Here is a 23,928-nt window from a genome sequence, read left to right as displayed (position 1 = left end):
TCTTCCGAAAGGCCTGCCTAATTTATCTCGTTTAAATTCCCCACCTTACCCCCTCGCGCCCCTGGTGGGAATAAAGAAGTAAAAAAATCCCCCCCCCCTTCCCCCCCTCCACCGCTTTCGAAACAGGAAACGCCGCTCGGGACCTGCCATTTACGCAACCCAAAACCTTCCCGAGATTGCTTCGATGAGCACAAACTGTGCTCCGATCACCTGCTTAGCAGCAGCTCTTCGAATCATCTCGTTACTGAGTGCAACAACTGACGTTCAACTAGTCCCGAAATTCAATCTCTTTACCACCGAAGGCTCCCGTCTGTAGGTGCAGCGAAAACGTACCGTTAGATACAAGGACCAACAGGCGGCAGTCGTACTGCTGCCCGCTCAGGGTGCCTCAATGACATGTAACCGCAAGGTAATTTGGACCGACAACCTAAGAGGATTCACTCCACAGCTTGAACGAGTATATCACGCTATTCACGAAGCCTCAGCCCCGGACCGACGGTACGCGCGAATGTGCCAGCAAGTGAACAGTCGAAGCATAAACGAATGCACGAATACATTTATACAGCAGCAGTACCCGAAGCAAGGGCTGTGGCAAGGTTTTAGAGTTGTCGTTTGGTTGAAGAAAACTGTTTTGTAAAAACCGCTGCGTGCTACTATTCCGCCATGAGGTCGAACTTGGATAAGTCAAAGTGCTTCACCGTCAGAGAGAGAAAATATTGACTGGCGACCATTCCTATCGATGTGGTTGGGTCTGCAATAGCAGTGCGATGTCGGCAGTGAGTCAGATTTGTGTCGACGAACTGAATTCACTTCACCTACCTCCCCTTTCCCTTCCCTCTCTCCTCCCCTCGCTCCAGCATCCTCACCGCTATGTCTCCCTGTTCGTTTAGCCCAATGCCCTAGTTGCTTTAGCGGCTTTAACTTCAAGCACGCAACGCCACAGACGCCGGGTTTTTAATAAAAGACATTTGTAATGCCAGCGCCAGCGCGCAGTAAAAAAAAAAAAAAAGAGCTGTCGCCTCCCAGAAGCCCTCACCCGTATACGTTGCGCATTCGCTCTTAACCAAAGACGGCACATTTGGCTGAAGAATGATGCGAGTAATGCCGAACAATTTGGTGCCACCCAGGCCTGGCACTTAAATTCAACTTTTGTGCCAAGTGTGACTAACCACAACCGAGAAGTTTGGGCAAAATAACGTTTTTTTTTTTTAACAAAGCGATGATTTCTCAACAACCCCTGCAGGTAAGCTCCAATCACCGCTGCAATCTGACTAAATCAGCGTTCTCTCGGTCATCGAAGCGTCAAAATAATTCCGAGCGCTCACGGCCTATTATTTGAATTCATGCTTTTTTTTTTTTTTTTCGGACAGGTGAGTACAACGCGAATGGCTTAACATTGACGGTGCCCCACGAACCAAACGACGCTCCTTAACCAACTTCGGTCGAAGTTAAACCTGGCTGTATTGTGCTCTTCTGCTGAGAGCCGAATCCATCCCTGAACCACCTTTGAAGTCGGCGAAAAACCCCGACTTGGATCAACCGGCTGGTGTAAAATTAATGAATTTCTCTCAACTGAATTATTTTTGGAACGAAAGTGACCTATACAGTTGTCGTCTTTGTGCAAAACAAAATTATGCGCTAATTTGGCCCTATTATTATGGCTACGAGTAGAAGCAGGGAAAACAATAGTGGCCCCTCCCCCCTTCCCCCCCAAACAATTGTGCAATACTGAAAACAAATCTGATAACCCTGCGCGGTGACAGCCGATCTCCTCGTGCGATGTGCCATTCGGGTAAGAGCAGAACGACGCAAGAGTTGCTGAAGGCTAGAATGAATAGAAGTTTTACTGCCCATCGTCAATATGTTTCGAAGAGTCAGATAAATACCTTTATTCTTATCGCTTCTATCAGCTTTCGCACTTGCATGCATAGCGTTCAGCGCAGCAAAATCGAGTCGGAGCAGACGCGGGGAATAATTTTGTGGATGCGCCGTTTTTTTTTTTATTCCAACTTGCAACTCCTACCTGTTACCATGAGCTTCCTGCAGCGTGCTGCGAAGATTCGGTTAAAGACTATTTCGGGCTGATTTCGTAGCTAGTTTGGCAGCGCAGAGCTGTGAGCTTTCGCCGTTGGTATAAGCGCATTTCGTTATGGTTTACGGAGAAAACGCAGACACATTAATCGCGTTTCGTAGCATCCAACAGGTGCATTCCTGCGGCGTCGCTCGATCATCTGCACTTCTCCCTCATTATTCACACAAGTTTGACGCACTGATTCAGGCCCGCTTTCACTGATCTTCGACATAGCTCTTCCACGGCGTTCATGTTTCGCGCAGTTTACCAGTTTACTAAGCTGGTTCAACTGGTTCAACCCCGCAGCGTGAACCGTTATAATAAAACTAAACGAGCGTTCAGTTATACCAAATCAGAGAAATACGATTAGCGCCGAATTTTACCGATATATATAGGGTCCTAGACATTTCGTTGTAGTTCTTGCGGGTGGCAACAAGCATTTTTTTTTTAGATTCCTCGACCAAGCGGGAATCGGCAGCGGCACCGCGTCTCAGTCGCCTGGATGCCGCCAGCGACAGCAGCGCCCACCCGTAGACGCGCCGCCGGATTTCTGCGGCTGCTGCGGCGGCTTCCCTGCCGAAGCTTACGGACCACCAGCGGGCGAAGATGGCAGCAGTTCACTTAACCTCTGTTGTTTCGGAGCATAAAGATTTGCAGGTATATTTCTTCGACACTATCGTGCTAATCCCCCCACTAGTGATAAGCTCCAGCTTTCGGTTTCTCTCGCTTTGAAAGCTCCCGATAGATTTGAAAGCTCCCTCGTTGACGTGACGGAAACGTAGAGCTCGGCCTCCCGTCACCGTCGCACCGTTTTCGGCGAGAAATCGGCCTAAAAACGGCCCCATGACGGAAGACGGAGACGTGACGGTGACGTGACGGGGTGAAAAACGGCTGTGGGAATGAGGGCTTAACTGTCACAGCTCCGGTGACGTTCGCACGCTGTTGTAAACACCCTTATTGGGGCCTCATGTTTAATTGTCGTTAACTGAAAGAGCTTAGATAACGCTCGCGCACAAAGCGAGCGATGACACCGCCTACAGTGCTTGTAGGTCGGACACAAACAAACTGCCGAACTCGTGGAATTCTATCGTTTCTTTTTAGGCCACCGCGATGGCCCTGGATTCAGATGGACAATACGCTGTCTTAGCAGGGTAAGTAGCAACCTCTATTATGAAGGAGACAAGGACGCGCTAACGCATTTTGGAACACCCGGAGTCTTTCCTTTGTTCCGTCTACTAGTCCCGGCCCAATGTGTCCTGTCCACTGCTTCGTTGTCATCGTTCTCTGTCTGATTGGTTTTGATCTCTGCAAGGTTCTTGAGAACAGTTTACTTTGTTACTTTTTTGTGCTGCTCGGTCACGTATAAAGCTGCACACTACCTTTTTATCTGGAAGAAATTGAGTGGCATATTGCCTGACTATTGTGATTATTGCTTTCTGCGTAACTCATGGGAACTACTGTTATTGTAGGCGTCGATACGTTGCTGTTGTGAATCTGGAATCCCCGGCCGCTACCATCAAGAAAAGTGTACGCCAGAGCAAGTTTGAAGTGACCACAGCAGAGTGGAATCCACACCTCGCTGACACATTCTTACTGGCTGTAAGTAACTATTATAAGCATTGCAAGAACTCCAGTATACTGAGTGTATAAAGGTCGGAGATGTATAAACTCTCGCTTGAGCTTAAAGTCGCGTTTAGCTAGCCTAAAGCTGCATAAACCAACAGACGTCTCCTGCAAGAAGTTCTCACACTCGTGCCCACTTTTACGAAATGGTGGTTCCTATTTCACGTGTGTTCCTTTCAAGGAAAGTCTTGGGAACACTAAATTTTGGATACATTAGTTAAAGATAATGTGACAAATATCCTTTTAACTTGGATTTCAAGCCTTAGTGCTGCAATTCGTCTGTTTAACCGAACTGGGCGGCACATTGAAGGGGCCGTGAAAACAACTGTACTCATTTGGAAGGACGTAGACCTTGGTAACTCACTAATCATAATTCCAGCCCCAAAAGATGTTTTTTGAACCACAAAAATACGAGAAATATCTAAAAGCCTTCGAATTTCGTGCTTCACGATGTCAGCAGTGATGAACCACAGGGAGCTTTAAACACTGTGTTTCATGCACATTAGTATTCAAGTGGTGCAATTAAACAGAACTAGAGGCACCACTACAACTGGACAGTCGTGTTTCTTGGCGGTGGCTTTGGTCAGCGGTTGCCGTTTGAAAAAAAAACAAGTCACTGTGACACCATACGTACCTGTCGAGAAAGGGGCTGGTGAGTTGCCACTGCTTCATTGGTTTTCCTATTACCTAGGCTATACCCCTGTCACAGAGCAAATCTAATGTCATTCAAAGTGAATGACATTAGCTAGTTACGACACTCGGTTCAGCCGTGCGGGTCTACATGGCGGAACAAATGTCATTGGATAGTGATAGCGGCGACAATTGGCAAGCTTGAAAAATTGCAAAATTATAATTCAAGTGCGTATAGAATCTTTTCATGCATAATAGTTTTTAATACAAAACATAATTATTTTTTATATTAAAAAAGAAAATTTTCGTTTCGGGTGACATCAGTAGACATCACGAGCTGAGACAAGTCCGCAAAAAATCGCATTGAGGATGACAAATTTTTTTTTTTTTTTTTTGTAGGTACTGTATATTCCCATTAAGACGCACTCGAAGGGACTGTGAAAATTTGTATTATCAGAAATTTATCTCAAGCAGAGGTTCCTTTCATTGTGGACGTTACAAGAGAGCAAAAGTGTTGTTCGTCTTAACCACTGCGTTCATCTTAACTGGAGTACTTGTTTGTCTTTCGATATTTGAAAAACAATATGAAGGGGAAAATATAAGTTTACTGGCAGTTTTTAGAAACAGTACTGTTTGGTTTATTAGTGAACTTTCTTGTCTAGGGACGCGCCACTGCTGTCGAGGCTACTCATTTGGCCGCTGAATGAGCTCGCCAGCCTCGTGTAACCGTGAGATGCCATTCGCCTCGAATGTCAGTCGTTATTCTCGTGTAGTGCCGAACTAATGATATTTAGAGCAAATGACGTTTGCTATAAACGTCATTAGATCTGCCGTGTGATGGGGGGTAATAGTTGTGTTAGGTTGCATTAAAATTGACATCATTGTTGTTGGTACAGAAGTCTTTTGAATGAAGCAAACTTGTGTTTTGTCTTTATGGCCCCTCATAAGTTGAACGAGAGCGGTGACTTGAGTTGGTGTTTAACCATGTTTGAATTTGTTCATCCAAAGGTGAATTGTCTTTAGCAGTAGTGCACAGTGAAGCCTAACTGGGCTTTTCCACTCCTGCAGTATCCCGAAAAAGGCTTACAGTATAAGTGAATGTATGGATGTGGTCTAAACAATAGCTTGGTTCAGGACAAAGGTGCTGCTTTGGCTCATGAGATTCCTTATTAGAGCCTGGGCTGGGTATTCTAACGTACGTAATGTTACCATCCAAATTTTTCAGTGTAACCAGAATGTGGAACTTCTCACATGGTCCTGTGGTGAGCTGCAGTCAAAACACACCATTTCGAAAGCCCACACAAGAGCTATTAGGTAACTATTTTTTGCACTTCTGCTGTACATCTCTGCTTTGTTTTGTGCCCATCTTGCATTGCGTTCGTGCAAAAGGTCTGTAGTAATGGTTTTAAAACACATTACTTCATATTTCTTTCAGTGATATAAACTGGTCACCATTCGATGAGAACGTTTTGGCATCGTCTTCGTATGACACTTTCGTCCATATCTGGGATTGCAGGTTTAGTATGTTTTTGTATCCTTTGTGTAGTTATTCTGAAATATTGTTGCTGTAACACTGTTGCTGATGCGTTTTTTGCTTACAGGGACTTCCGAAAGCCTTGCATGTCTCTGTCAGCAGTCAGTGAGTATCCATTCAAATATTGACTGCACCTGTGTAAACTAGCCTCTCGTCCCACCTTTTGCTGAGCCTGGTGCACTAAGAAGTGTTCCTGTCTACATATTTGTGCACTTTTAGCTGGCCCCAGTCAAGTGAAGTGGAACAAATTCACGCAAAATGTTTTGGCCACATCCCACGACGGGGACATCAGGATATGGGACACAAGAGTACGCTTCTTCCTACTTCCTATTCCTTGCTTTGTAATGTTTCTTTCTTGGAACATGAGGGCACGGGCATGTTGTGAGTTTTCATTTGGTTTTTTTTTTTTTTTTTTTTTTTGCAACGGCTCGGGGATTTGTGTTTTTGATGCTGACAGTACATAAAGCGTTCTTTCTCTCTTACTCTTTAAAAACGTATAAAAAAAACGTTTTTGCGGGAAGAGATGCGTTGGGGTCTATTGTGCACAGTGCAAAAACAAAATAGGGTGTGTCTATTAACTCTTTCGTTACCATGCCTATTCAAATCGATCACCGGTGATCGCCGATTTATATTGCCTATTTTGACATGTTTTAGTCATTTCTCGTACACATAATGCGGCCAGTGCACTGGCACTGCACTTTTCACTAGGCACTGCACTTTTAGAATCGGTTTAAATTTTTCCGCTGCGGCGGCACTGAGATTTCTGACGGAGTTTTTTGCGAGCTGAGGTGGGTGTGTTTTTGAGGAAGGGGGCGTGGCTGCTGCACTTGACAAAAAGGATGCAGATCGTGGTTAGGCTGCATTACAATAATATATTTTTTGTCAAAAGGCTCCTGGCAAGTGAAGTACCAAATAATGTTGTCAGCTTCGTAATCTGACAGCGTTGAGAGGTGATAATTACTTGAAAATGACACCAGGTATTCACTAGTGATCTTCGGTTCGGAGAAAGGGCAGCTTTATTATTCCAAAGCTCATTTCAGATGGTCCCCCGCATGTCTAGCAAGTGTGCCTGGCATTTTCAGCCAGTTTCCAGAGGTTTCGTTTTTGTGTTACGAAATTCATATTTGGCGCTACTACGCAGTTACCCAACTACAAGCTCATTTGCCATGGAGCCTCCGTTGCCCGCTACTGTTCCTCGAAACAAGCATGCCACTCGTGCTTCCACTTTATCTACGCCTTACTTCTGTGATAACAGCTTCCGCTGAAAGTAAAAAAATGACACCAAGTCGTCTGGTATCAGTTCAGACAAGGAGAATACTTCCAATTGGCCTTGAACACTGCCAGCTGTTCACCGGCCAGTTTCGGTTTCATACGAGGGTATTTCCGGAGGTCTAGTGTCGCTGCTTAGTAGAACTGTCTATTCTGACAGTTTCCAATGGCTTTGTATTTGTTTCGTTTCGAAATTGTTAGGTGACGCTGCAATATAGTAGGCTTGTATTGCTGAACTCACTTCGTAGCACGACGGCGGCTTGGTGAAAGCTTGCTGGGCACGATTCTAGCGCATCGTACCTTATTCCTGCAAGCAGGGCTGTCAGAGTAAGTCAGAACATGATAATAAAGTGCAAATGAAAGTTCTCACTGATAAGTGCTCATCAGAACGTCAACAAGCATTCACCAAAGAGTTTGGTTTTCAACTCCAAGCGGATTTTTTCGTATCGCTTGCTTACCTTCAATATTGTGCTGGTAATAATCATTGACAAGGTGTTTTCACATCACGTGGAGCCTAATTGGGGTCTTTAATAATGTCAAACCACCAGATTTCTTCTAGAGAACCATCCGAAATAGCAAAATTTGAAATAGTGGTTGGGCTTCACCACACGGCATGGGCACCAGGCAGGCTAACATTTTCTTTTATATCTGACAATGTGTATCATGCAACTCAATTTTTTTTCTAAGACGGGATTTTGAAATTAAAATAATAATAAATGTTTACCTAGAAAATGTATATTCTAAATTTTTTCTACTAATGGTGGTTTATTATACTCAACTGTCTTTTTTTTATTTTCTTCGACGTTTGGACGAAAATTTTGAATTCGATTATTTTTTTTGCAATCATTATTTATGAAAACATTATTTAAACTGGTTTCGTTGGAAAGCGCATGGAATCATCCGCAGTTTATGTCACTGCAATGTGTGCCTAACCAATGTGTATAGCACAGAAAAGATGTTTTGTTAGACCTCTCAAAATTGGTCAATTTCCCGTGGTAACGAAAGAGTTAATGTGTATGATGGCAGTGTCGGATTAACGTGCAGTTTGTCATGCGGGCAGTTTCTTGAATGTGCAGAGCTTCTAAGATAGCTCTTATGCTCAGCAGGGCCTCTGAATGAGCTGACCAGCTCACAAGCTTGTTTGATAGCATGTGGCCAATTGGGATGTTGAGGTTTGTGAACACCCGTGCATGTATGCTGCACCTGCAGTCAGGAGCGTACCTAATAAATTGAATGTGGTGAGAATTCTTATCCATGCACACCACACTTTGTTGCCTCACGCAGGATTAAATTAACAGACACCCCTACATATTTTCTTTGTTTTAAACGAGATGGGCATTTGCCCCAAAATGTTGTTGTTATTTTTTTTTCTCTCTAGAGTGTGTTTCATGCACAGGCAAGCATGGCTTTTTCTTGCATGATGATTTGCTGCCACACATTTTACTCCGCTGCAATGCTGGACCACTTGTAGATATTTAAAGCGTGCCTGCTTCTTTCTTCCAGAAAAGTGGCAGTCCTGTGCAATACATTGCTGCTCATTCAGCTAAAATCTATGGTTTGGACTGGAATCCTGCCAGTGAGAACCAGCTTGCAACCGCTAGTCAAGATACCACTATCAAGGTTGTATTTTTGTTGTTCAGCTAGGATTTTCTTGCCCATCTGTGTCTTGAGTGTTTTCTGGTCTGCTGTTCCGTTTGTTTGTGCTGTATAATTTTTTCATAATTTTTCAGTTGGATCAAATTCAGTTCGCTTTATTCTGTGTTTGTAAAGAACATGAGGGGGAAGAAAGAGCTGTGTCAGCAGCTAGAACAGCGCATTGGGACTAGGCAATTGGTATGCATGGTCACCAGCTCAAGTGATTTGTTTGTACCACTTCAATTGATGCACACTGGGCATTACACTGTACACAAATACATATATGTGACCGTAATGTATACAAATCAAAGCAACTTGCAGTGCACACAACACCTGATAATACAGGGGGGGGGGTGTACTGATTTTTTTTAGATGAAAATACAAATGTGAAGAAGTGCAAAAGAAGAGAAAAACAATAACATTTCACGTTTAAAAGGCATACAGCAAGATCATGTGCTTTTTAAGTGGTGCTGCATTAATTCTCCTTTTCTATGAAAATAAATCCTTGTAAGCATTTTAGGCAGACACTTCAGTTAATGAAGCATTTAGTAAAGCAAGCTTATTTCATGTGGCTGTAAAACTAAATTGTGCACATGTTTGTTGTGGCCAGCAGAACAAAAGCAGCAACAGAATACAAATAAATCATAGAATACGGGTAAAATCAGTGGTTACGTCTTTGGTAGAAAACACTTTCCTTGTAAATCGAGACGCCCCATTCTCTGAATCTAAAATCTGGGAGGTCCTCCTCGAGCTCAACGGACGCTCTGCCCCGGGGCCGGACGGTATCTTCAACAAGCTTTTACATAACCTAGATGGCAAGTCCATCGGTAAGCTCACTGAGGAGATCAACAAAATCTGGGAAACGGGACTCGTCCCTGAATCCTGGAAGACTGCCTCGGTGGGGCTCATCGCAAAACCGGGCAAGCTGTGCCCGAGAATTTGAGGCCGATCTCGCTCGCGTCCTGTGTGGGCAAGGTGGCCGAGCGCGCTATTCACAATCGGGTGTCGCGGTACATCGAAGAAAAAGAACTGTTTCCCCACAACATGGTGGGCTTTAGGCCTGCATTGTCCACGCAGGATGTAATGCTCCTGATCAAACGTCAAATCATAGATGACTATACCAGGGACATTAGGGGTATCCTAGCCCTGGATCTCGCCAAAGCGTTTGACAACATTTAGCACAGCTTCATACTCAAGGCCGTTTCGGACATGGGACTGGGTCATCGTTTCCATGCATATGTGAGCTGCTTCCTTAGGAATTGCAGAGCTACAATTAAAATTGGTCAGATTAAATCCAGACACTTCACCTTGGACATGAGGGGCATCCCACAAGGGGCTGTTATCTCTCCTCTCCTGTTTAATGTCGCCATGAAGGGCCTCTCGGAGTGCCTTGCCACCATGCGCGGCACCAACCATGCGCTATACGCGGACGATATTACCGTGTGGTGTATGGGCGGGTCTGACAACGGGTGGAGCAGGCGCTCCAGAGCGCCTTGGACATCACAGAAGACTTTTTAGCTGGATCGGGCCTCAGCCTTTCACCGGCCAAGTCTGAGCTTTTGCTTTACGGGCCAATTCGGAGGGGATTTAGGGGCCTTACTCCTTTGGAGCGGGTCCCTATCACCTTGCACACACGGGACGGCCGAATGATACCTCGGGTCGATTCCATCAGGGTCCTTGGACCTCTGTTAGAATCCAAGGGTCGTAATACACAGACTATAGCCCACATCACCTCCAAGACGGAGAGCATGATCAGGCTTATTCTCAGGGTCTCAAACCGCAAAGGAGGGTTGAGCGAGAGCAATCTCCTTCGGCTCTATCATGCGTTTCTCATGAGCCACATCAATTATGTCTCCTCGGCGCTCGAGTGGTCCAAATCTGAGGAGGCCAAATCAGCACACTCATGCGTAGGAGCATTAAGCGTGTGCTAGGTTTGCCTGTCAGCACCAGTACGGAAAAGCTCATGCAACTGGGCATTCACAACACCCTCTCGGAGGTAATAAGAGGCTCAACAGACAGCCCAGGTGGTGCGCCTCTCATCGTCGTGGGGTGGCAAGCGCATTCTGGAATCAATTGGCTGTGGCCCAATGGCGGTAAATGAACGTAAAGTGTCGATTTCACAGTCCGTAAGGGATACATTTAGGGTAGACCCCTTTCCAAGAAATGTACATCCACAATACAATGTAGGGCGCTGCAAGGCTCGGGCTCGATCACTATTGAACTTTGTCATAGGCAGTCCTGAGCTCGCGATTTTTGTAGATGCGGCTCAGTACGGCCACTCGGATTGCTTTGTGGTGGTCGCCGTAGACCACCGGGGCGGGATGCTCAACTCTGCCTCGGTCAGGAAGGTCTCCATGGCAGTGGCCGAGCAGGTCGCCATCGCCTTGGCCATGAAGGACCCATTGCGTCTGAATATCTTTACGGACTCGTGGGCTGCTGTTCGAACATTTGCCTCAGGATCAATCTCACGGGAGGCTGCCGCTATCCTTGGTCGTGAGGGGGCTGCTGGACATCACACAATCAAATGGTTCCCGGCCCGTATAGGGAGCAACGTCCATTTCGACGTTCCCAACGCCAATGAGTTGGCCCATGACCATGTGTGAGGATTATCTGACCGCGGCAGTCCCGGCGGATTTGCGGAAGGGGGGGGGGGGGGGGGGGACGCCGAGAGGTTCAGGGATCCCCTTCTAACATTTCACGAGGTCGTAACTCACTATCTTTTCTCTCGGAGGATCTACCCACCCCCTCATCCAACGCTTACTCAGTCTGAGTTGTCGGCCTTGAGAATGCTCCAGACGGGGTCCTTCCCTTCGCGGGGCAGGTTTAGTCATTTTGCGCCCAACATTGACCCACACTGTTTGCCGAGCCTGTACCTGTAAACGCTGTTCTGCATGAAGCTTGCACATCGCGGGTCGGCCGAAAACATTTGTAAGCCTTTTTTTTGAACGCAGCCCAGCTAATCATCTCTGGTCGATGGTGGTTGTACCAAAGTTCGGCCACATGCGTGAAATTTCATTGTTTAATTTCAGGGCGTCGTCCTACTTGTTGTGCATGCTGATGTGCTCATAGGAAGAAAGCCAGTCTTCCATGTCATGATTGTCTGTCCTGCTGAACATAGCGAGGTCTTGCTGGCGTATACTTCCAGGGCAGACGATTGGTGGCAGCTGGGCCGCAGGAGTAGGCTGTTGGGCTGGTTCGTGGTGGGCACACGCTAGTTGCGAAGCTCCAGGTTTTCCGATGGATCTGCACCCTCCATCAATTGCAAGGGGGTTTATTGGTAGCGAAGCGCAGACACTGGAATGTGTGGACCAGGCTATGTCGGTCAGACTAGTCTTCAACTTCTTCTGTCTCGCGGCCACTGCTGGCGACGATTTGTGAGGGCGGGTGATGACAATGATGGATGAGAGGCCATACGGGCTGGTTGGCCAGTGGCTTCACCAATTTCTTGTTACAATATCTCTCCAGGTAGTGACGAAAGCTTGTAGACTGGTGACTTTACGGGCTGGATAACTTGTATTGCTGATGCCACTGCTGGTAAAATGCGGGCATGGTAGTAAATTGTGACGTTTAGTTCCCTAAATGCATTCTGTTTACTTCACTGCAGTTCTGGGATGTGACCAACCCCAAAAGGGTTGAAAACTTGTTCCAGGCAGGAGAACCGGTATGGCGGGCAAGATACGTGGTAAGGAAGGTTTTGTTCCGAATTTGCTGGTGTGTCGGCCTGTAATTCTTAAAGCATGCTCTTTCTAGCTTGAAACTTTTTAAGTTTCAACTGCAGAATACTCGTATTTTGTTTTTCACAGCCCTTTGGAGATGCTATGGTCACAACCTTGGTGCCAAAGTTTCGAAAAGGAGAGAAAAACTTGGTTATTTGGACCTGCCTCTGTATGAGCATGCCAGGACGAGCATTCCTCGCACACCCCGATGTGGTTCTTGAATTTGCCTGGAGGAAGCCGAGGCAAAGTCAGTGTTTCTCTACTGTATTGCCTTTTTGTATTTATACTTCATTTCCCCGAATGTCCCGTGGTATATTGGTGAACTAGATTGTTCTTGAACTGCGCTGTATTAAAACTTAGACAAGGGAAGAGCACACAAGGATGGAACAATGTGCGAAAAATCAACTGATTTAATTTTCCACCACGCCCTCTAATATACATAAAAGGACACTGGTACAAATGAACGTCATGAATTGATAACAAGAAAATGGCGACCCGTTAACTCCTCTCGTCTCAGCGCCTCTGCGCGTGCGTAAGCACTTCTACCTCACTATTACTATCTGTGAGGGTAACTGACGGCATGCTTATGGGAGCATCTGTTTTCATAATGGTGAAGGCTTCTAGTACCTCTCTTTCTATCTTTTCCTTGCCTCGGCTGATGACACTTGTCTTGGTGAAATCTGGAGCGCTGGGGCACTGGCAGCAATGATGGCACTGGCAGCAACGGTTCCCCTTTTCCATAAAGAGATTGGAGAGGGCCGGCACAAGGCATGACTCGGTGCTGCAAATACCATCGCGCTGGTTGTAGTAACTTCCCGCAAACTGAGCGTACAGTGTCTGCAGGTACAGCCCTTCCAATTCCAAAAATCCACTGACACTTGTGCCGCATTCGTTCTGGAACCTAGTGTTTCCAAACATGTCAATGCTATCTTGTACAATCGTTAAGGCTGCTCCCTGCAGAATATTATAATGCATGTCCTTCACGTCAACAGGCACACGTTACCGGTTCTTTTACCTTCAGAAAAGCAATCACCTCTTCTGATCCTTGAATCGTGTTCGAGTGCTGAACCGGTAGTTTGGCGAGATGAAGCTGCGGGTAAGGATATGCCTGCTACATGCCTCTGCCATGTGCCCTTGTCTTCTATTACCACTCTAAATGGCTTTTCAGGTTTATGCGTCCTAACCGATAAGAATGGTGTCAGGCATAATTCTTTACTGTCATTAACGCTCTTCTGAGCTTCCTAAGGTCCAGTTGTCCGCACAGGTTCGCAGCTTACTTTTTTGTCAACTTGAGCTGTTTGTCATCATTGACCATCTCATTGAAAGTTTTTTTTGAAGTGCTTCTTTTGCTTTCCTCTCTCGTTCTTCTTTTCCCATGACAACAAACCTCCATGTTTTGTCGAACGTCTGCAATGTCAGGCCGTGGCCTCGAAGGAACCATTCCTTAGCCCCAGAGCTGGAAAAACTAGGTGTGTTGGCTGGCTTCCGCAATGGCGATGATTTCCTCCTGTGCATCCACTTTCACAAAGGGGCCAGTGTTGATACAGGGAAAATTGTTTCATTGTTCAGAAAGGCTTTTCAGGGGCTCCAATTTACATATGAGTTGCCAGAACAGTCGACCATTAGGTTCTTGGACTTGCAGATACCGGAAGGTGCTAGCCACACGTGCCGGGGATACATGACTAGAGGAGACAAGGACCTGATGAGATGCGATTCGGGCCACTCAAAACTAGTAAAAAGAAGCGTTGCGCATTCTGCCATGATGCAGGGCATCAGGAAATCTTGAGCACACAAGGTGGAGCAGAGCCTCAAGGCTCAAGTAGACGGGTTAAGGGCAAACAGGTTTTCTGACGCTCTGTTAGCGGCAGTGGCTGAAAAAGCATTAAAGACTACTAAAAAAGGAAATGACAGTACAAGGCGAGCAGTCAAAGAAGAAAACTCGGCTGGCCCTTCTCCGGTATATCCATAAAGTGGCGCATGGGCTAAAAAAGATTGCTGCAAGACATGACTTTCCAGTCGTGTTCACAGTGCCGAGAAAATTGATAGGTCTTTGCGCAAAGGTCAACCATGTGAAAAAACCCCGACACACCTACCCCAGTAACCACAAGCACAAATTCGTAGAATGTAAAAAAGAAATTGTTTATCATCTGCCACTACCATGCGGAAAGTGCTATGTTGGACAGTCGGGCCACTGCATCAATACGAGGCTCAGAGAGAATAGGAACAACTGCTAGCATATCACTCGCCCAGGGAGGCTTGCCAATCATTGCCATCATTGCTTCCAGTGCCCCATCGTTCCAGATTTCATCAAGATAAATGTCATCGGCCGAGGCAAGGAAAAGATAGAAAGGGAGATACTAGAAGCCTTCGCCATTATGAAAACAGACACTTTCATAAGCATATGCTGCCAGTTACCCTCACAGATAGTGACAGGGAGGTAGAAGTGCTTACACACACGTGCAGAAGCGCTGAGACGGGAGGGGTTTTAACGGGTTGCCATTTTCTTGTTATCAATTCATAATGTTCAGTTGTACCAGTGTCTTTTAAATGCGGAGCATTTCTTAGGCTCGCCTGGTCCTGCGTCGTTGATGGCGGCGCCGTCCACACGCTCACTGCGCATGCGCAACTCTCCTCCTTACACCCACAGCTCCGTGATACTACACTATAAAAAAAAGAAATAGTTAGCGGCGCCCGGCTTCAATCCCACGACTCTCTGGCCGCAACGGGAGGTACGCGGTGCTCTTCCCACTACGCTACAAATCTGGGACAGGAGCAAGTGCTACGAACGCGCCTTATGTCCTTGACTCATTCAAACTACGTCAAGAAGCTACTGATACAACGAAGGCACGCGAAGCTGAATGTCAACGGAAACGACGAACTGAAAACTTTAGAGGGGGATGCTGAATTTCCCGTGGGAAAGCTGTGGCGGGAAGCGCCACGCGCCTTGCAGCTCAACCAGCCCCGTCCGCAGCGCCTCTGATGCTAATTGTGGCAGGATGCCCCTAGGGATTGGCCAACCAAAGAATCCATCACGAGATAGGTTCGCGTTCAACCACTGTCGTCATCTTCCCGTAGGGGAACCGCCGAAGAAGAAGAAGAACGAGAAGACAAAGCTGCGAAGAGGAGGGCGTGTACATTGCTCTCAGCCGGTGCACCAATGTCAACAACCTTTACCTCACCAAAGCTGACGGAGACTACCGATTCTACCACAGAGACAACATCGACAAGAACATGATGGACGAGTTTCGGCGCCTCGAGAACCACCGCCTACTCACCGTAACACAACAGCACTTGCGTGCCTTTGCCGCCGGTGTGGACCCGGACGCGGAATTCCCTCTGGCGCTAGTAAAAACCAGATCACTCAACATAACGGCAACACAATGGAACCACACGGAACCGCCACGATGCTTCGCATCCTCATCAGGGTTCCTTACGGGAAGATGGTGTAATTTTTTTATATTAGAGTGTGTTGTGGAAAATTAAATCAGTTGATAGTTCGTGCAACGTTCCGTCCTTGTGTGCTCTTCCCTTGCCTAAGTTTTAATACAGCGCGGTTCAAGGACATATATAACTAACTAGCCCCCATTTTAGCTTTGCTGATCTAGATTGAAGATTCAAACCTTTCTTGGATGCTGTTTGCAAATGCCTTGAGCCATTAGGTTCTCTTGACAAAGCACAGTTTCCTGTTCGTGCAGGAAGCCTGTACCTGCTTGGACGAAGCTTGTTTGATACCTTGCTAACAGCATTAGTGCGATATGTTTTAAAATGACTGAACTCTCTGAACTCGTACCTAACATCTCCAAAACTGGCCGATAAGCCATCCTGTTCTACAATAAAAGTTGTTCATTCTTCGCGAGGCTGACATCCTAAGCCGAACATAATTTGATTCTTTCCTTTCCTTCCTGTTGTTCCTATAGGCAGCTGTGCCAACAACCTCTAGATAAAGTTTCATTTATCTCTAGATATTTTTAAAAAAAGCTTTTTTTTTCTCTTTAAATAACTTCACCTGGCCTGCTAAGAAAAGTTGCCAAGTGCTTCTGAACGCATGTCGCGCAGTGTCCGTCATCTGTTTTGTTTTGGTCTGTGTGAATCGGAGCAAAGTATGCATACATACGATGGAATTTCAGTATTCTTTCCAGATTCCACTGAATACCAGTTAGTAACCTGGTCGAAGGATCAAAGTCTGCACTTGTGGAATGTGGATCTGAAGCATAAAGGCCCGGTACGCATTGCTGACGGCTCGTCTGTTTTTATTCCCACCTTTTTTTTTTTTTTTTTTTTGTCACAGTGTTGATGTCCATGAAGGATGTCCACTGGTTGGTGAAGTTGATGTCCACTGGTCTTTTTTAGTCATAATTAGGGTCCATCGTTTTGGGGTTTTATATATTACAAATTGAGCGAAGGGTAAGCGTGAAGTGCTATTTTTCAGGTGCTAAATGGCAAGAAATTTATAAACAAAATATATTACTTGGCACCGTTAACAAAATGTAATATGAAAAAAGCATTGACATGGGTAATGTAGACGAAAAAACTGGCTCCAATGCAAAACCAAGACTCCATAATGCCTGCATGAATATTGGAAAAGTAGCTATCATTGTGTTTGACTAAGAGCTGCTTCAGACTGTTAGTGCAGACTGCTTAATAAAGGGGCTATGCAGACAAAATACAAGTTTGTTTTATTTGAAAGATTTAGTGTTTCATAGTGCCCTCAGCACTTGTCTGGCAGCAAATGATGCTTTATTCACTGAGAAATTAGACATTTTAAGCCAAAATTTCAATTCTCCCGCTAAATCGTGCAATTTCATGACGTTGACAATGACGTATCCAGAGCAGGGCCTTAAATATGAAGATAGCCTGCTGACCAGGGCTACTATCACCTCACAGACGGCTGTTTTGTTATTTGTTATCTTGTTTATCGCCCACTTTCATAGATGGTGCTGCAATACTGAAGTGTGAGTGTTCGCACTTTACTTCAAGCTGGACTTCTATACCTTCCGTATTTTTATTACGGTTCATTGATTGATTGTAGGGTTACACACGCTGACGCAACACAGGCGATGAAGCGCATCATGGCTCCGGATTAATTTTGACCACCTGGGGATCTCTTACTTGCACCGAAATCTCGTACGCACGGTTGTTTTTGCTTTTAGCCTCCATCAGAAAAGTGGCCGCCGCGGCTGGGAATCGAACCCACGACCTCGTGCTCAGCAGCTGTTACGGTTAATTCATACTAATTGTTTCCTAAAATGCAAGCTATGACTCAGCAAACATGATCATGTACGTGACCATGCCACTTAGTGTTGTGTCAGACAAGTCAAACGTGCGCAACGGCTGTGTTAGGCAGTGTCAGCCAGCAAAGTCCCTCACTGACTGCTTCGGTGTTTGTGTTCGTTCGTAACTTTAATTGTTCACCCCACAATTCTTACTGCTATAAAAAGAATGTGCCCTAAATTTAAGCGCAAATAGCTCATTTGGAAAGCTTAAAAGCCCTGCCGAATTTGCGTTTGCTTTTGCCGGCCTCAGCCAATCGCAGAGCTGGGCATATGACATCATAGGTTCTATTATGGGAAATGAGCTAGAGGGTCGCATGGCCATTCCCTTTTTTCCTAATTATATAGCTTATATGAGCGAAGTTTACTTCAGAAGTGGTGTCAGTATTATTCTAGCGAGGCAATGTTTCGAATGAACCAGACTTGTGTTTTGTCTGCATGACCCCTTTAGGTAATCAGAACTTCAGGTAATCAGAAGAGATGTTTTCTGTTTAACCTAATTTGCAGTGCACCTCAGTGTTTGGAAGTAATCAAGCTTCAGTCACAAATATTACTTAAAATCAAATTTTGCTCTGCCACAAGGTTGTCAGGTTTCTGGGTTCACCATACAGTAGGCAAAAAAAGGCAAAACACAAAATGCACAAAAACAAAGTTTTTGTGCAAACAAAAACAAAATACAAAAAAAAAGGAGAAAAGAGCCTCATCAGTTTCGCAGGCAACCTTGGTCTGTGGCAGGCGCGAGAGGCGCTCGGTGATCGATACCCAGCGCGCCCCCTCGTTACCAGATGCGCAAGGGATAGCCGGCGCGCCGCTGAAGTAAATCATGAAAAAATCGTGAAAAATCATGTAATTCATGGAAAAAGAAGAGCCATCGGCGCAAGAAAATAATTTGACGTATTTCCGCAGTGTGGCAGCACATGCCAAACAAGAGAAATTGGCGAAAAAGGCGCACTTTCTAAACATACAGCGATGACATACATATACGTTATTGACCATTTTGAAGGTGTTTGTTATTGACCATTTTGAAGGTGTTTGCAGAGGACGTATATGTACGTCGGTGACCCTGAAAGGGTTAATCATCTACACAGACGTCAGTGTGAATTGCATGGAGCGTTTTCTGCGCGCAAAAACGCGCCGTGCAAGCCACAGGCGCCGACGCAGCCATGGAGACGACCCACGTGATGCGGGTAGCTCCAGCGACCGCTTCTAACCTTTCGCTGAAACGCAACATGAGGCGCAAATGAAGTTGTTCATGCAGGAGAAAAAGCTGATAATGTGAGGGAAATTTCAACTGTAAAATGTCATACCCTATGCTGGCGTGTATAATCGTCTCTGGCGGGGCCAGCCGGCATCCCTGAGTGCTTCGAAGCTCCTGCCATAGGGTGCGCACCTCCCCATTGGCGAAAGTCATCAGGCTCCTCCCTCTGCTGCACGCTGCGCGAGTCAGTTCCTGGCCGAGGCAGAAGCCACCGCCGGCGCGCAGTTGCGGATGCGGGCGGGAAAAAAACCCAGTGCAAGGCTCATAGCAACTCACAAGTGCTTTGCCGCGCACTTACTTGAAGGATGGAACCCATCAAGCTTGAGTAAACTCGAACTAAGGGCAAAGGGCATGAGGCAGCGGCGGCGGCGCCATACACAGTTTGTAGGCTCCCAAAATCCACTTCAATCAAAATTTCATGCCTAGTTGTCCATGATATTTCGTTACATTGAAATTTGGGCATAAAAGATGCGGGTTCGGTTCCCGGCTGTGGCGGCCTCTTCTCTGATGGAGGCAAAAGGCAAAAACGTCGGTGTGTTCGAGATTTCGGTGCACGTTAAAGATCCCCAGGTGGTCAAAATTAATCCGGAGCCCTCCACTACAGCGCGCCTCATAACCTGTGTAGTTTCGGCGCGTTAAACCCCATAATCAATCGAAATTTCGGCAAACGGGCCTTCGTTACACCGAGGGTGAAAATGCGTGGTGTGCACACACTTGAAGTTAAAAGAAATTCCGTGGTTTGTTACATCGGGGGTTTTGTTTCATTTAATTTTGTTACATTGAGGTTTCACTGCATTCGTATTTAAAAGTATCCGTTCAGTTTGCAGTCGTTTTTTGATATTCATATTCTATTCTCCACATTCGCAAATTGGATATTTGCGCAGCCCTGACTATAATGCTGGTAGCAAAACTTGATGCTGCCTGTTGAAGTAGCTCGGATGCTTTGTGAAACTGTGCCGTGCTGACTGTTAGGGATACCTCTTGCATGGTTGGTGCCAGTGTCACGAAGTGACCGAGGAGGAAGCCGCCACCATGCTGGCCGAATTGCCCATGACGCCTGTCCCTTCCGACTATCCAAACTACCTGGCCATGCCCAGACCAGAACCGCCCTTGCCACAGCACCCACCACCTGATCTGGACAAGGAGTTCTCGCTTTTGAACATCAACATCCCCAAAGTTATCATCCAAGAGGTAAAGTCAAGGCCGACAAGTTTTGTGCCTGGCTAGTTTGGTACTCAATTTAGGAGTATTTGTTTTCTTTTCTATGAAAGACATGTCGATGCCTTAGTCTTTTCTGGCTACGTGGCTTTTTTTCACTGCACCTAAACTGTTCATTTTTAAGCTAACATTTTCTTTTCTTATCATTTTCGGTGGGCATCTCTGGTTGTTGCTTCCACCCCTATGCTTTCTGGCTTTGTGAGTGAATGTGCTGTCTACCACTGACAGAGGGCCAAGGCCTACATCTTGGTTGCTAACTACGGGTGTCTATGCGTTAACCTTTTAAGTGCCATCGAGGACACTCAAATGATGTCCTGTGTGTGTTTGCAATATTGCTTCTTTGCTTGGTATTGCTTCTCTTGCAATACCAAAGTCTGTTGCTCATGTCTGCTGCTCACTGGCCTTGCTACCTGTGGATAGTTCTCTATGTGAGCACAAACTTTGGGACACTTTTGTGTGTACTTTATCACTTATTGCATTTTATTGAGGCGCAGCCTCTGTTCCTTCTTCCAAGACTCAGACTTTTAGAGATGAGTTTGGCTTTGCTCAGTGATTCTTGATGACTTTGATGACTCTTGATGACTCTTGATGATTCTTGATGACTCTTGATGACAAAGCAGCCAAATCTGTTTCAGCAGAAAGTGCTTGTATGCAGCACACTTTGTATCTTGTTTTTTTTTTTTTTTTTTTTCTGTTTTTAAATTCACCTTGGCCAAATTTATGTTGAGCATACAGTACGTGCCACCAAATCAACTGGGACATGACTGGAAGTCTTGTGAAATTCTTTCTTAATCAGTTTGAAGTGTAATTAAAACTGCCCCGTAGCAGACGGCGCTGCACCTGCTGGTGGACCACGCAAACGGCCACAAATCAGAAGTGACATTGTGGTCAGCTGGGTGCTTGGTCCGCCGGCCATCCGGGCAGCTGAAGAACCGGTCGAGCTCCACTGGGCACGCTTCTTCCAGGGCTGTCGTGCATGCGCAAAGATGTTGCATACAGGCTTGCTCCCAAGCAGCTGGCCAGCCAGCTGCTTGGTGGCTGGCTGCAACGTCATTGCAGCTGGCCGTGATGGCCCTGCAGTTCTCAATTTTAGTTTCGAAATTTCCAATTTTTGCCGATTGCTTGCGGTGTGCATGCACGTATTTGAGCTTTCATGTTTTGTGTCTTGCAATCACTTTATGCAGACTGTACGAAAATAGGGTTTTCAAGAGTTCGAAATTTCCACTGCAGTTGGCCTTTAAAGGCCCGAGGGCATTATACAGCGTCAGACAGTGGCAACATGAACAAATACAGTGATAACAAATAAGTGGTCGCTGTCCTGCTTTCTCCGTCTGCCCTTTCAACGGTACCTTTATTTCGCATATTTTGAGGCGAAGCTAGGAAAGACTGGTACACGAGGCACCAGTGTCCCACTTTGATTTTGAGTTTTTAATTTCTTCTTTCAGTTGGACGCTGATAAGAGAGTCTGCAGTGTGGCAATCACTGTGGGGATGCATGTGCTGAGGCTGAAGCTTCAGTTTCCGGACCTGTATCCGTACAATGCCAGCCCAACCTTCCAGTTTCTGAAGGGAACCACGGTCGACAGCAACATTGAAAACAAGCTGGCAAAGGTTTGTTGGTTACTCCTAAGATTGTTTTTGTTTTTGTTTTTTAAAGAAGTTTAGTTCAGCAGAATATTTTTGCTTTTTGAGTACATGACAATATTTTTCTCTTACACATGGTAGTAGCAAATCCTTAAAGGACCCCTGCAGTGCTGTTTTCTGAGGTACTTTTGAGGCTTTACGTCTATTCTTCGTGTAACGCAGAGATAGATGCAAAAAGAATTCTCAATATCTGTGCAGAAGTGGGAGTTATTTCATTTTGAAATTTAAAAATACAAGCAAATTCAAGGTTGCTCTCTCTCTCAAAAACTGGGTGACTGCTGTTCACTTCCCACTCTCCCTGATGACGACTCATTGCGGGACCAAGCTAAGTGGGTATGTTTGGCGTGACAAACGTGCGCCGGGGTTTTAATTGCTGGGCAGTCCCCATGAGGCACAAGCTCAGGTGTGCGCACTCACGGGCGATTTTCTTGGTTTTGTTAACTGCCGGGCGGTCACCGCGAGGCCCACTCTCACGTGCACGCACTCGGCAATTTCTTGGTGTTTTTAACTGCGGACACGAAAAATTACGATTTGCTAAAGAGCTTTGCTCTTTAAAAAATCCTTCTGTGTACGTTTTGAATTGCAGCAGAATTTAAAAAAAAAAAAAAAAAAAAAACCCTCACTGTCATTTATGTTTTTTTTTTTTTTTTTTTCATCACAGGTTCTGAGGGTAACGTCTGAGCAGCACGTCAAAAGAAACCGCAACTGCTTAGAGCCTTGCTTGCGACAGCTGGTAGCAACGCTTGAAAGTTGTGTTGTAAGTGAACTGAACGTATCGTGCGAGATTGATTGGTCACTGCACTAGTCCAGAGCACAACGGAAGTGGCACTTCCACTTTTCACTAGGAGGCTGCTGAAGTTGAGGACTCAGATAGTGGCTATCTTGCGGAACGACTGAAGCAACCGTATGCTGTCTACGGCTCGTTTCAAGATTCGAGTGTGCCATTTCCAAGGACATCTGGTGCACGCTTCTGTGGTGTAGGTAAGTTGTCCGGTATTTAGAGGTCTGTTCATTTCGCTTTTGAACAATATGCTTTTCACGCTGCCACATTTCGAAGTGAGACTGCTGAGCTGTAGTGAAAAATTGGCTGGCAATGCGAAATTGATCAGTGGAAATTTTCTAAACCTAAACCTAGCCTTAGAAAATACTAAGATTCTGTTTGGATCACTATGAGTCTGATAAGCAAATTGTGATTGCATTGCTGAAATATGAAAGAAAAAATGGTTTGTTCTTGATTTCTTGACACATCAGACAATGATGTCTTTAGGAGAGTATAATGTACCTGTTTTTGTGTTTGCTCCCCCCCCCCCCCCCCCCTTTTGTATATGGAATGAAAGTACGCTGTTGGGAAGAAAACCTCTTCAAAGCTGTGCTGGCTGTATGTGATTTTGTGCGTTGTTGGTACATGTGGTTAAAACAAGCCATTCTGGCATGTTTGATGAAGGGTGCCGTTTTGGTAAAAAGTTAGTTGCTCTCTTCGGTGGCATGCCTGCGATGTGATCACATAGTTGAAAGGGTTACCTTTTTCTTAGTTCGTTTCTGGCTTGTTCCTCATCCTTCTTCTCTGCAACATATTAGGAGAGTCAAATGCACCATGCTCCGACTTCTATATTTGCTTGGTCCTCTATTTGCTAGGTGGCTTGCTACACATGCATCACTTGGTCTGTTTCATCCCATGATGCCTATGCAGTGTGGCTTAGCGATGTTTACGAAATTTTATACAGCATGAAAGTGAATTTATTTTTTAACAGCACACTTAAAATTGTTGGTCTTACAAATTAACTACCCATGTGTCCATGCAAGGAAAGTGTTAGGTGCAGTTGTCTGAATCTAATACAGAATGATTTATTAACTCCCTAGTTTTTAGGAGTTAAATGAACAGATTGTGAGTCTGATTTCCTGGACAGTCTTGTGCTATTCCTATGTAGGCAAGTAATGTCAGTCGTTATTTTTATGGCATACTGCTGTTCTCAAGGAGTGAAGGGGGACTCACCTGTTAACATTCCTATGGGAATGACCCTCGGGAACTTCATGACCCACGGGCATAAAAATCATCGTGCA

General features: G+C 45.6%; 1 protein-coding gene across 3 annotated transcripts in view; it reads left to right on the top strand.

Moving 5' to 3' along the window:
* Positions 1-2,565: 2,565 nt before the first annotated feature.
* The window catches only part of Wdr59 (WD repeat domain 59), a 40,683-nt gene continuing 19,320 nt past the window's right edge, over positions 2,566-23,928 (top strand). For 2 of the 3 annotated variants that reach the window (XM_077687298.1, XM_077687296.1), the window contains exons 1-15: positions 2,566-2,728; positions 3,173-3,222; positions 3,541-3,670; positions 5,550-5,638; positions 5,760-5,840; positions 5,926-5,963; positions 6,078-6,166; positions 8,631-8,747; positions 12,367-12,444; positions 12,566-12,725; positions 16,606-16,700; positions 20,006-20,197; positions 21,670-21,834; positions 22,529-22,624; positions 22,713-22,848. In XM_077687298.1, coding sequence (XP_077543424.1) covers positions 2,678-2,728; positions 3,173-3,222; positions 3,541-3,670; positions 5,550-5,638; positions 5,760-5,840; positions 5,926-5,963; positions 6,078-6,166; positions 8,631-8,747; positions 12,367-12,444; positions 12,566-12,725; positions 16,606-16,700; positions 20,006-20,197; positions 21,670-21,834; positions 22,529-22,624; positions 22,713-22,848 — 1,567 coding nt within the window. In that variant the 5' untranslated portion in view covers positions 2,566-2,677. The remainder of the gene's footprint in view (positions 2,729-3,172; positions 3,223-3,540; positions 3,671-5,549; positions 5,639-5,759; positions 5,841-5,925; positions 5,964-6,077; positions 6,167-8,630; positions 8,748-12,366; positions 12,445-12,565; positions 12,726-16,605; positions 16,701-20,005; positions 20,198-21,669; positions 21,835-22,528; positions 22,625-22,712; positions 22,849-23,928) is intronic. The other variant, XM_077687297.1, reaches the window with a different exon arrangement.

This window comes from Haemaphysalis longicornis, unplaced genomic scaffold, assembly GCF_048455015.1.
Source record: "Haemaphysalis longicornis isolate Haplotype H1 unplaced genomic scaffold, Haemaphysalis longicornis Haplotype H1 scaffold_1, whole genome shotgun sequence".
NCBI classification, from domain to species: Eukaryota; Metazoa; Arthropoda; class Arachnida; order Ixodida; family Ixodidae; genus Haemaphysalis; species Haemaphysalis longicornis.
Note: the sequence above shows the minus strand (reverse complement) of the source record. Positions and strands in the feature narration are given on the sequence as shown.